At 36.1% G+C, this 13723-nt stretch overlaps 1 protein-coding gene across 1 annotated transcript in view; it reads right to left on the reverse strand.

Annotated features, from left to right (window-relative positions):
• The window catches only part of nrxn3a (neurexin 3a), a 303444-nt gene that overhangs the window by 191404 nt on the left and 98317 nt on the right, over positions 1 to 13723 (reverse strand). The window contains 5 exon segments of the mRNA XM_046855388.1: positions 105 to 295; positions 622 to 1003; positions 1972 to 2091; positions 9721 to 9747; positions 11589 to 11792. Coding sequence (XP_046711344.1) covers positions 105 to 295; positions 622 to 1003; positions 1972 to 2091; positions 9721 to 9747; positions 11589 to 11792 — 924 coding nt within the window.

A 13723-nucleotide genomic window follows, 5' to 3' on the forward strand; every position in this document is an offset into this window, starting at 1 on the left:
AATAAAAATGCAGACTGGAGAAGCAGATCAAGTTTTTTTGCTTTGTTAAAAATTTTAATCCGAATTTCAGTTTGTTACCCTTCAAAGGGTTTCAGCTCATGTACCTTTTAGATCCAGGTTCTTGGCACCATTAACCACTTGACTGACAACCTTGGCATCGACTTTGAGGGTATGCAGATTGCTGTTGTCTCTGGTGATGACCACATGGTGCCACTGATTGTCATGCAGCGCTCTGTCACTGTTTCCTTTAATGAGGTTTGGGCCGTTACCGAGGTCAAACACGTAATGGATGTAACTGAGAGGGAAAAGAAGAAAGTGTCTGTCTTGTCTTTCATTAGCTTTAAATACCATATACAATGAAAAGAATAGGAACAAACAAATATGGATATTTAACCAACAAAAAAATGCTTCAAAATGTTGTTTGTTCCAAATAAAAAGCTGCCAAAATACCCATTGAGAAACTGTTTGTCGCAGAACATAGTAAAGTAACATTTCTTTGGAAATCCCAAGTAAATTGTTTAATGTCAAACCCTAAAATAATGAAACATATAAAATAAATCTTTCCAGAATAGTTAGAACTAAAATGCATGTCCATCCAGTCTTTATGCTGAAAGTTCTTACCCTTTTACGAGCTCCACGGCAATGAAGTCGCTCCCATCACCGCTGTTGAACAGGATGATGCCGTCTGCTGAAGTGGTCTTGAACTGGAAGAACAGGTGCATGGAGGTGTAGGCCTGCAGCGTGGCCAGGCTCAGGTAGCTGCTCTTGGCTTTAAAGGTCACCGGGTCGGCGATGATGGAGCGCATGCCGAAGCGTGCGTTCAGCTCGCAGTAGTCGATGTCTCCGTTCTTGCACAGGTCGATGTAGAGAAGGCCGTTAAACCTGAGGCTCTGCAAGTGGCCAATGAAGCTGGACGGGATGTGCGAGACGAAGCGACGCTCGGTCATCACACCTGTCTCGATGTTGTGGAACTCCAGGCGAGTATGGTCGCCCACCATCTGACCTGCAACCCAAGCAGGTTGGGACAGGAGGGGAAGAAAGAAAAAAGGCAGCTATACTCTTCCTTCCACTGACTTTACACTGTAGCTCAAGTATTGTTTTTTTTTTTTTTTTAAGTAAACACTATATGGCTGTGTTCCAATAATGTTTTCCAAATTGCCTTCATTGGCGTTTCACCATTTTCACTGCACAACTCATTTTAAAAGTGCATTTTGCAGAAAACTTGACGAAAACTTGATTCTGGTGCCCATTGAAGAATATAGTGGATAACAAATGTTATATTGTAGTTATATTTATAAATGTGAATGGTTATAAATGTACATAAGCCCTATATGATGTCTAGACTAGTCCATATACACTTGATACCTTCAAACATGATTTTTAGGGACCCATCTAATCAGCTAAACACCCAATATTACATACAATAACTACATTGTTCCACCACGCTATGAAAAACGAATCCAGTCCGAATAAGGCTTTACGGAGGTACAATAAAGCCTCCATTATAACCACATAAAAAGGCAGTGAAATATTGCACGTGTTTCAGTTTATATTCTCTAAATTAACTGTACCATGTATGATGGCAGGATTAAAGTTAGCACGCCCTGGAGTCAAGAAAGTCGATAAAAATGCAAAAACAGTATCGGAACACAGAGCACAACTTATTGCCTAAATTCTTTAGGTAGTTTGGGAAGTTTCTCCTTGTAAAGAACCCACCATGCACAGAAGTACTTTCTAACCCTGAAGAGAAACACTGCGATCTCAGAGCGTGGCTTCATTAGTCAGAGCTTTTTTTCCTTACTTGGGTTCAGAAGCCACAGAATTTTCGAACTATTTTCTCACTTCCTCGCTGACTCAATCCAGCATCATTTTGGGCTATTACTGTAATCAGTTTTAACAGTTTTAACCTGAGACACTATGCTTTTTAGGTGAGAAAATCTCGTCTTTCAGATTCAAAACCGAGGGAAGTACCTTCAGCTACGTCATCGTCAACTGTGAGCTTGTAGGTTTTACCGCGCCGGATCACCCGCACCGTATGCCACTCATTGTCATTGAGTTTTTGTCCAGCATACAGTGTCTCTGGTCCCTTGCCTGAGAATGACGGTCATGAAAAGTTAATGTCATTCCTAAACAATCACTCCCAATCAAACCTTTGCTTTCTATCTGTTTAAAAAAAACAGTTTCCAGTTATTTCTTACTTTATTTACACAATTCTGCAAAATAAATACAGATAAATCATGAATCATCTCATTAATTCTACTATATCTGTGACATGTCTGGTTTAAACTCAGTAATATAATTCTAATAGAAAGCAGAAGTTTGATTCAGAATGTAGTCTTATAGCAAAAAAAAAAAAAAAGAGAGAAAGGAAACAGTATGCAGTATTGCAGTTGTTTGGACAGTATGCAGTATTTCTAAACCATTAAACAAGCTTCTGGATTTTGAAAAATCTACCTCAAACAAACTAAATGGCTTTTACTCATTGAGAGGTTTGATATACCACCCACTTCTGGTCATTTTCTTGAGCTTAATAACGTCTATAGGATGTCTATTAGATCATTAGGGTTCTATATAAAGGTATGTTCAATTTTCAAACATTTACAAAACAAAAGTATGCATCCCAACCAAACAGTCTACAAGCTGTCATAAGGATGGTACAGCTCATAGCAATCTAAAAAGGTGTTCCAAAGGTCAGGAGAGGAAGGAACTGGATTTCTATCAGAATCTTTGTGGTGCACCATTTTGGAAAAACATTTGCACACTCTCAAGATAAATCACATCAAATCACCACATCATCATATTTTATGTTCATTCCAAGGGTCTAGTCAAATGTATGATTAGCCATCACATGAACGCCTTTCAGGATGAGGCATATTAACCCTAAACAAAGTACAATACACTTGTCCTGTAATATGACATTCCCACTCAAATCTGCTCAACAACTGTGCCCATAGTGGGAAGATGTACTTATTATTTTGCTTAACAATAATAACCATACTTATCTTTACAAAACAGATCAGAAGATGATTCAGGTCTCAGGTTTCAGCTCACTTTTAATTAGTAGCTGAGTTTTATTGAGTGTGCTAAGAATAAAAAGTGTCCCAAAACCGACCCCTGGCAAGATTTTTAGTTATTTACCTGTTTTTTTATTTAGGATGTATCATCATTATATTTGCACAATACAGTATTTCTTAAATATACAGTTATATTAAAAAAAAAGAAAATTGTATGCTTTTACATGTCAGGGAAAAAATCATCTGGTCCTTAAGTCAGAAAAACAAGACATATTACACCGTCATTATTTATTTTTACAAAGATTAGCCAAAATGGAAAAGCCATGTCTGAAAATTCAAAAATACGCCTTTACAGCTTTCATAGAAATTTACAGGTGAAGGACCAGCCAGTTGCTTCTGATCAACAATGCCCTAAAGTAATTAATCATCAGCAGTTTTCCTGGTCTGGAAGATTCAAGTGTGTGTTAACACAATACCAAGAACATTTAAGACATCAGCAATGATCTTAGAGAAGCATTTGCTACAGCCGACCAATCAGGAAAAGATTATCAGGCAATTTCCAAACAATTTAAAGCTGATTACTCTACACTGAGGAACATTATTCACAAGTGGAAAACATTCAAGACAGTTGCCAATCTTCCAAAGCGTGGACGTCCTAGGCCTCAGTTAGCATGTTAAAAGTTAAAAGATCATTAGTCATGTATTTCATGAATTAGAAACAGACTGAACAATAATGGTTTGTTTGGAAGGATCCCCATGAAAAAGCAACGTCTCTCTGATAAGAACATGGCAGCATATGGCTGAGGTTTGCAAAGTAGTATCTGAACAAACCACAAGACTTCTGAAACATTGTTCTCTGGACAAACAAGACCAAAGTATCAGCATAAACATCTAATGTCTAGTGGTGATGATTTGGGCTTGTTTTGCAGTCACAGGACCATAAATACCAGTATTCCTCTGTATACCAGGGTATTCTAGAGTCAAATGTGAGGCTTTGGCTCATGCAACAAGAAAATTATCCCAAGCTCACCAGCAAATCTACAACAGAATGCCTGAAAAAAAGTACAGAATCATAATTTTCGTGCACACAATTTATTATTAGAAAGTATATAAAATTAAAGCCACAGTGTGAATAAATAGCACAAAAAAAGCTCTTTCGGGAAAACTCCTGATCAAACAAGAAAAACACTGAATTTATCTTTTAGCACTTTTACAACATTTCTATGTAAAAATTGAAGCAAAACTAAGGTAACTTTCTGCATTCTAGCTAGGTTTGGTTTAGCATGGTTTTGCACATTTATATTATTTATTTATTTATTTATGGTTTTACTCTTATATTATTGTTTCATTATTAAAAATCTACAACCTAAAGTTTGCACACAAATGAGCTTAAAGTCATTTTTACATTTTTTTGGCAGTAGAATTTTTTTCATCCTGACTTAGCAAGTAGCAAAAAATAAATAAACAACAGGAAATTAGATTTTACTCATTCGATTAGTTCATCAAGCTCACTTTCTTAGCTACCAATACAAATCTGAATGTTATGTTTCAAAGAACGTTTGGTTCTCACAAAGTTTTAAAGTAATATTTATCAACATTCCTAGCTAGCAAACCTCAGTTAAAAGTTTTCTAAATGTCCCGATAAAATCTTTTCTTACTACGTTTACAAAATTTTTACATTTTCCTCTGAATATTCTACTTTACGCATTTAAGTTACAGTTTTATAACTTTAGAGCAAAATTTTTATTGTGGAAACTTATGGTTGTAAGAAAATTCAGTGTTTCACGTTCCTCTGAATGCTAAAGTTTAAAATGTTTTTACTTAAAGTTCATGTCTTATAAATGCCGAGTTACTGAAATGCTAACCAAGAATATTTGAAGATCATAAGACTTTTTTTTCCCGAACATTTGCAGAACACAACGTTCCAAGAAACGTTCCAACAAATTGGCATTTAGCTGCAGAGTTCAACAATGTTGTAAAAGAGTTTAACAAGATTCATTATGCTGTATGTTCAAGGAGACTCTAAGCTGAAAACTTGAGACCAAACTGACTTGAAAACTGTTGCTAAGCAGTTATTAATATAAAGGTTTTTGTTATGTTCTGTTATTCTGCTGTTATAATGGCTGACTGGGCAGCGGCGGTGGTCACTGTGAGCTCTTATTAACTCAGAAATGATTGATGGTGTGAAAAGTAACCCTGGGTGACAAATTAGATTCCAGCAAAAAGCAGATGTATGTTCTACAAGTCTAATCATACCTGTCACTTAGATCACTGAAATAGCTCAGCTGCTCCAGACAGCATAGAAAAACTTCTGCTTTTAAAACACTTAATATTATAGCAGGTGGTAGTTATGTTTTATATATATATATATATATTCAGTTATACAATATATATATAAATATATTGTAATTAATGCATGTTTATCTTTTATATACTTTTGTTGACCTTGTTCTTGTACTTTAATTTGTTGGTATTTAAATAATTCATATTTTATTCATTTAATGAATGCATCGTTTAACATAAATATTATTGTATATTATATTTTATCACTTTTACCTTTGAGTCAATTAATATTTTCCCTTTTTTTTGTAGTTTCATTAACATTCATTATTATATATAAAAAAACGTATTTATTAATTTTTTTTATTATTTCTTCTTTCCATTTTTTTTAACTTATTTTAAAGCATGAAATCTTTTCTGTGCCTTTGCATTACCTTTTTTTTGTCACGTTCATATTATTAAATAATTCTCATTATTTCACACGTCCTGTTTTTAGTTAGTACCGCTATTCATTTTTTTTTTCTTCGTTATATCTGTAACTATTTAACTCGTATTTAGTAATTAGTTTCAATGATAAATTGGGGTTGGGGTTTTTTTTGGACTTCTACTCAAGGTATAAAGATCTGAAGCCCTTCTTTATATGAACAACGAAATAAATAAATAAATGATTAAATACTTTCTCTGAAGAAGTGGAAGATAAGTTGTTCGGCCGTGTTTTGGGGATTTTGGGACCTCCTGCAGTGAGAGTGTGTAAGCGTGGAGGACAGCTGGGTGTGGAGATGAAGCAGGAGTAATTAGTGTAATTAAAAGCGAGTTCATCACGGCTCTGTCGATATGAAAGGTGGAAATTACGAGGTGATGGAGCTGAAGGACATGAGACTAATCTAGCGTGGCGATGGCTCTAGATATCCCTCTCCGCTCGTCTCGCTGCGTGATTGATGTCGACGGTTTATGAGTCCCAAATTATGGACAACACACGTGGCTCGCTCAGGCACTGTAATTACACTGATACGAATTTCCATCCGAAAGTCACACAAGCTTCTACAGATTAGTACAAACGGCTGCACACGCTCTCGCTTACATGCTTTAAATAAATTCAGCTTGATTATATACTAAACCTGTATTTAATCTCATTTCCTCGTCTATAGCAAGAAATAGTTTTCACGAAACCAGGATGCATAACGCATTATAACTGTTTGTTATAACTTTGTTATAACTGTTAAAAACAAACTATTACTGTTTGTTTTGAACTCCAGGATATTTCCTTTACATAAATCTATACAAAGTGTATTAGTTTGTAATATAGATTGCTTTTGTCTTTACTTATTATCGCCATAAAATTTGTTTATAGAATTGAATAGAACATGAATATGATTGTCTCGTCAAAGAAAACTTCAACATCTCAAAGATTACACGGGTTTCGGAGCGTAATAACCAGCACACCAACACCCTCAGAATAATCACAGTCCAGAATTGAACATTGCTGCGATTTTTGTGTTTATAATGTGACGACAAAGAATCATTAATGAATTAAATAGAATAGTATGCAGGTTATAATGCATTATGAATACACAAAGTGTCAAATCAATCAGAATTCATAAAAACATTACGCTCTGTTTAAGTCTTTCCAAATAAAACTCTTTAAAAAAATACAACACTTTTTCACGACGGTATTCAAAACCTCTTTATGAGTAAAAGCTGCAGATTTAGGTTGTTATAATGACTTATAAAGGACACATAAATGAATCCACACATATGTACAGGTTTGTGGGCAAAACCTCTCAATAAATTTTGGAACCCCCCCCAAAAAAAAAAGAAAGATCTTGAATAAATTACTGGTAATTTAAATCGTATGTAAATTAGCCTAGTTGCAGCATCTATGCCAAATATAACATGTTATAATATGTCATAACACAGAAATGTAAAATGCAAACCTGTGTGTCCCATAAAATAAAGAAACCTCTAATTACAAGAGGAATTAAAAGACAAGTGGTGACTTCATAATCTTAATTTAAACATAGATCCATTTTAGTCTGTAACACAGATATTAGAATTAAATACATTATTACATCATGCAGGAAATTATGCATATATATACATATTCTAATTTAATTTGCATGCACATATTTAAAACCTTTCTTTCTTAGCAGTCATTGAAATATGCTGATAATAGACTGAATTATTAGTAGAAGACAAAAATACTTTGTACACAACATTAATTAATTAGATTAATGAGCAACACTTGTTTACTTGGCAGTGTTCATAAGGGCTACATAATGCCTATATACACCTTTCATGACAACTGACAACAAGAAACCACCAAACCCGTTTTTATAAAGGCTTATTTCATATTTTTATTTTAATGTCATTTCCACTGATTTACACTTTACAGACAAAAGTATTGGGACACCTGATTTTTCCAGCCATTTGTGGTTCTTCCCCGAACTGTTATCACTAAGTTGGAAGCACACATTGCTATAAGACGTCTTTGGATTCTGTGGCATGAAATTATCACTTCAATTGAACTAGGAGATCCAAATCTGTTCCAGCATGACAATATACCTGTGCACAAAGCCAGCTCCATGAAGGTCTGCTTCTCATGGGTTGGAGTGGAAGATCTCCTGCTACTGTACATCTCACACAAATCTCCACAAACACACTCCAAAATCTAGTAGAACATCTTCCCAGAAGAGTGGAGGTTATTATAACAGTGAACGAGGACTCAATGTGGACGGGGATGTTCAAAAAGGAGCACATAGCAATCTTATGCTCAGGTGTCTACAAACTTCTGTCTATGTAGTGTAACCCCAGGGTCAACCTGACATAAGAGATTGTTATGGCTGCTGTTTTTGGATCTTCAGTACTGTACATTAGAATGCCATATGCTTAAGAGTCTCATTACAGTTAGGTATTAACGTCTGCTTAACAGCATTGCGACTGAAACCTTTAAGAAAGTAGATTTCTGGTTATAAGGTTCTGATAATGCTTATAGCTGGTTTATAACACTATAGTAAAACATGCTTTATTACACTGTGACCTAGTGAAGGTTATAACCATTGAAGAGAGTTTCCTATACCTGGTCATAAGGTTCTAATGACATTATAAGTTATAGATTGTTGATTGTTTGGTGGGAAATTATACAGTAGTTCTGCTGAAGGTTCTCAAAATTTCTATTATTGGTTATAAGGTATTAATGTCCTGACCTTCTATGTAATGTCCAGGGTAAGACCTGTCATATTAGTGATTATAAAAACAAACTGAAACACAACATATGTAAACTGTAATTAACTGTAAAAAAACTTTCTATTTTATGAAGTTCTGAAGTCATGATATGTCAATCACATTGGTCGTAGGTTGTTAGTGATAAACTACAGCTTGACGTTGGAACTACAGCGAGAAAAACTGGCTTTATAACTCCAATAATCTGGTTTAAATATTTCTAATAAAAAATGAAGATGTAATAGCAGTGTCATGACACTGTGACCTTTTATTGGTCATGATATTTTATGAGAATCCAAAATTCAAATAATGGATATAGCTTGTTTATAGCCTGGTGATAAATCAGTGTGACATAGTGAAGGTTATATCAGACTGTTCCTCTAAAGCAGAAACGCCCAAACTACAGTATATACTTTCATTTTGACCGATTATGTGATATATAAGAGAAGGGAAAAATTCCACTCACATAATTCTTCATAATCTCACATAATTCTTCATAATTCTTCTCCAATTTAATCTCACGTATTTGTTTTATTTGTAATAAATGTAAAATGTAATCAGCTCAAGAGAATACAGCTTATTTAGACTTTTTTAATTCAATGCGCATGCAAATTTTCCTCAGCTTTCTCAAAGAACGGTGGCGAGAACATTTACATCAACATTTGCATGATTTTTTGGCCCCTTCATAGAAAAAGGTGGGCAAATCTGTTATAAGGTTTAAACGGCATGACATACTGAGCCATGTGAGTCATATAATGCCTGGATTCTGTGGATAGATTGGGAGGTAAAAATCTGCTTTATAACACTGCATAGTGACGATTATTATAATTCACTTTATGAACACCTGAACACTCGAAGCTGAACAAGGCTTTAACTCGACCCCAGGAAGCGTTAGAACTCAACCGTATGTCACTCTGCGTTCATGACAACTTGACTTTAGAGTCTTCAGTCTTTATGAAACAAGCCTTTATAAACATCGATATGTCTGTTATTACGAAGGGCTTATGCAGGACTCATATAACCTTATGAACACGTCTCCTGGAGCAAAGTGTTACCGATTAATACTGAATTATTAAGTCACCACCAGCTCATATCAGAGAGTTTTTGGATTCATCATCCGAGTGCTAAAGAAAAAATAAAAAAGAGCAAGAGACGCAGTACATACAACAATCATTAGAAACAAAATGAAACTTGAGTGTTAACTTACTGGAGTTACAGTTAATCCTGATACAGTCTAGATGGGGAAGAATAAATGACAGATGAAATTGCATCCTTCAAGGTTACAGCTGCAGACATCCAAAAACAAGAATTCCACCCTTCCGGGGACGTCCACATGCAGAGTGGCGGCCATTTTACACACACACACACACACACACACACACACACACACACACACACACACACACACACACACACTTTCATCTTTTTTTTTTTTTTTTTTTTACTGAAACATGGTTCATTAGCATTTGGATTTGATTTGATGCTTGATGGAGTATGTGTATGCTTTATACATTTCATCAGATCGGACATTTATATATATTTATATATTTGTAGGGCAAATATTTTAATTTGGAATGAAATAATAAAGTATAATTGTGCGTATAATTTTTTCTTTTTTTTTTTATTTCACTTACCACAGCAACACATTAAAGAATGAAGCTGATTCATTGTTAAGTGTGAAACACAAGCTGGAAGCTGAGTGAAGACTATATTCGTAAAATGGCCGCTTATATTTTACCAGCCACATAGATTCGCTGACCCAGATCTTTTTTTATTTATTAATGTATGTATTTTTAAACCTCTAAATCCCCTTCCTTCCAAACAAATACCGAATGATCAATTTCTGATATTTCTCTCTTTAACAATCTTTTTGCATGCGCCATGATTAAGAGTGTCATGTGATCTGGGTAAAGGTGCTCCATGTGGCTGGATGGTTCATGTGTCGTCAACCGCAACAGAAAAGTGGGAGCAAACAGCCTCGATCCAATTAGCACCAGCACCTTGCAGTGGCCACTGTACCTCCTACTCCGGCTACAGTACGCGCTACGATACGGAAAAATAAAAAAAACGAATCGAATTTGTAAAATAATCGCAAAAAATATGCATCTTTACACAATAAGGGACAAAAACGCATAATCTGCGTCTGCTACAATAGAATACTGAGTATGCATTTTTTAAATATAGTAAATTTTTACGATTATAAATTTAGGATCAGAGCTCTTAATTTATGATTATATAATTTATATCTCACTATGTCTTGATTTTGCTTTTACTCACACTAAAGTACCTCTGGGTTTAGTTTATTATTTACGGTTTGCTAAGAAAAGAGAAATTAATAAAGCGTGAAAAAATTGGGCGGTAAAAATTGAGGACGGTGACATGCTACCAGCTGCAGGTCCAGCCGAGCGCTCTGTTATCGGGCTGTTTGCCGACCGGGCCGCAGGCTAAAGGCCTTTGAAGGGGTGAATACCATCTTTTGACAAAGCATGGAGAATGTGTATCTGAGAAATAGGAATGATTTAAAAGATAAGATAAAAAAATAAACAAAAAAAAAACAACAACCAGGAAAATCCAACTGAAATCAGATGGAGACAGAGACTTAATGAGGAAGAATTAATTTGGAAAAATGTTCGGTTGATCGTTAGAAAGTCACAGCACTTAAATTTGTAAAGATTGTAAAAACTGTAAAAACAAATGTGTACGTTGTTAAATATAAAATGCTTTATCTAGTGCTGTGACTCTCTGGATTTTTTTTTTTTTCACAACCACGAAAAGGTTGAAAAAGTTCAAAAGATGAACCGTAATGTTAATTATGTTCATTAATAGTTCATGTTCGAGTTAGATTTGTGAAATGTGAGAAAAAAATAACAAATTCTTGTGTCGAATATCAAATCGAATGCATTTGATTGTAATCTCGTGGTCCATGCATAGACACAAAAGAGCACATCTTTTATAGAAATAAGGAGTGATTAGGAGCATGAGGGAAAATAACTAAACAGGATGGCAAACAGATAGAGAGAGAAAAAACAGAGGAGCCAGTGCATCCTGATGGGAGGAGGGACTCATATACGATACCTAAGTTGACAGTGAGTTTGACACGGCTGCCGTCCAGCTCCAGGCGCAAGGTGTCGGCCGACTCGCGAGACGTGGTGGCCATGAGCAGACCGTACGCTCTCTGAGACATGAAGCGCAGAGACACGTCCTCGGCCTCCGTGTGCATCACTGTTGGCATCATCACCTTCATGTACATGCTGCCGTCGTAGCTCAGGATCGACGCCTCTGTGGACGAGTGAAATGTTTGTTTAATCTTTCAGAGTTTTATTCCGGATTCTGATTGGCTGATTTTATTTTTGATAAATAAACCACAAGATGAATTTGATGAACTGGAGAAGAAAATGTAAAAAAACAAACAAACAAACAAAAAAAAGAGCACAAGGAGATAACACCAACACCGACCCAATGAGCACAATTCAATAAGTCTCCTTTCACTGTAGCCACAGCTGCACCACCCGCATACATTATCTCCAACAGAAGCATTGACGTTAAACTCAAAAATATTTGTATATCTGTCCGTGTAAGTGTATCTGCGATCAAATCGATTTCTTCTCCTCTGTCAGCACAGCACAGCACGAATATATTTGAGCGAGCAGTTTGCTACAGATGTGAGTAGGGAGCTCTGACTAGTGCGCTATCTGACCGTCCAATCAAAAGGGCCTTAGAGTGGCCAAATAGAATCGAAAGAGAATATTGGGAGCAATTTAATACAGGTAGTCCTCTACTTACGATGGAGATACGTTACGACGACCCCATCGTAAGTCAAAAATCTCAGTCAAAAAGTCAAAAAGTCGAAGATGGTGCTGTGACTGTGAGAGTCTTTCCTGCTTCATGCTGGATATAATTTTGGTTTTCTGCTCCAAACTGATGGCTTTCCTCTTCTTTCGATCCCTAGCAGCAGGAGACGTACTTGGGCGCTTGCTTTTATCACGAAAAACTGCTGTTTAAAACAGAAAGAAATACACACTCACACTGAGACAACTTTACTCCGTCGACCGCTAGCGAGAGATACGCCCGTTTTAGCCGTGTGTCCAACCTATTGTACTTCATACACTGATGCCTGTTGCGTAAAATTTTCCAATTTTGTCGTCACTATCGTTATCGCAAGATCGTAAATTTGTAGGTCGAACCATCGCAATTCTGGAACCATCTGTACATATTCATGAACAAAAATCTAATGAAATGTAATCAGTGATTCTGCTAGTGTTTGTTAGAGGAGAGAAGGCTTTGCTGGCTCTGATGGCCCGTCACTGATAACTAACAAATGAATCCTTAATTTGCAGTGCGAAAATCCATCACAGCTTAAACTTGTCAGAGTTGGTAAGTGACAAAGGTACATGCGAGGTAAATAAACAGCTTGGAGTGTGTTACATCATTTTAATTTACTCTAATTCATGTCTGCATTCATCTCCTTCATATTCCAGCCAAGGATCTGACTTACTTACATCACAGCAAAAGTAATCAGACTGAGAGCTAAACAGCACTGTGTATACAATAGTGCTTTTATAATCACATAGATGAGGATGGGTTCTCTTATGAGTCTCTCAAGGGTTCTTCTACATGGTTTTTCCTCACCACCATCACAAAAATTATTCATACATTAGAAATGTTCAAACTGAGTCCATCACAATCCAGAAGTCAGCAGTGTTGTGGTGTAAATCAGTGAAGCAGAAAGGGAGATGTTTTTCACCAGTCAGCCTCGATATCTTCAGCCTTACAGAAAGCAACCCGTTCATCTTCGAGTGTCTGCATGGAGTTAATATAAAACAAGTGTGAAGGAAATTAGATCAGTCCTGCAGTATGCGCTGAAATGTGCCACTGACGCCGCCGAGTGAATGAGCCTGATTAGTGAAAATCAAGAAAGTCGAGAAAACGAGTTTAAACATAAATAAAAAAAAATAAAGCTGATCCACTTCTCTCTGGATAAACCGAATCCAGCAGAAAGAAAGATACTCATTTATTCCACTGCAGCTGTGAAAACTTCAGGAGTGCAGCAAACAAACTGCTGACAAACTGCAATTACACAGCCATCAGGGTGTTATTATGTGAGATTAGTCGCTTTTCAGGCGTCTCTGGGGCCGTGCCAGTCCTAATTTTACACCCTGCTTACTACAGAATACAAACTGCAGAAAGAGAGAGAGAGAGGGAGAGGGAGA

Source organism: Silurus meridionalis, chromosome 8 (assembly GCF_014805685.1).
Source record: "Silurus meridionalis isolate SWU-2019-XX chromosome 8, ASM1480568v1, whole genome shotgun sequence".
Taxonomy (NCBI): Eukaryota; Metazoa; Chordata; class Actinopteri; order Siluriformes; family Siluridae; genus Silurus; species Silurus meridionalis.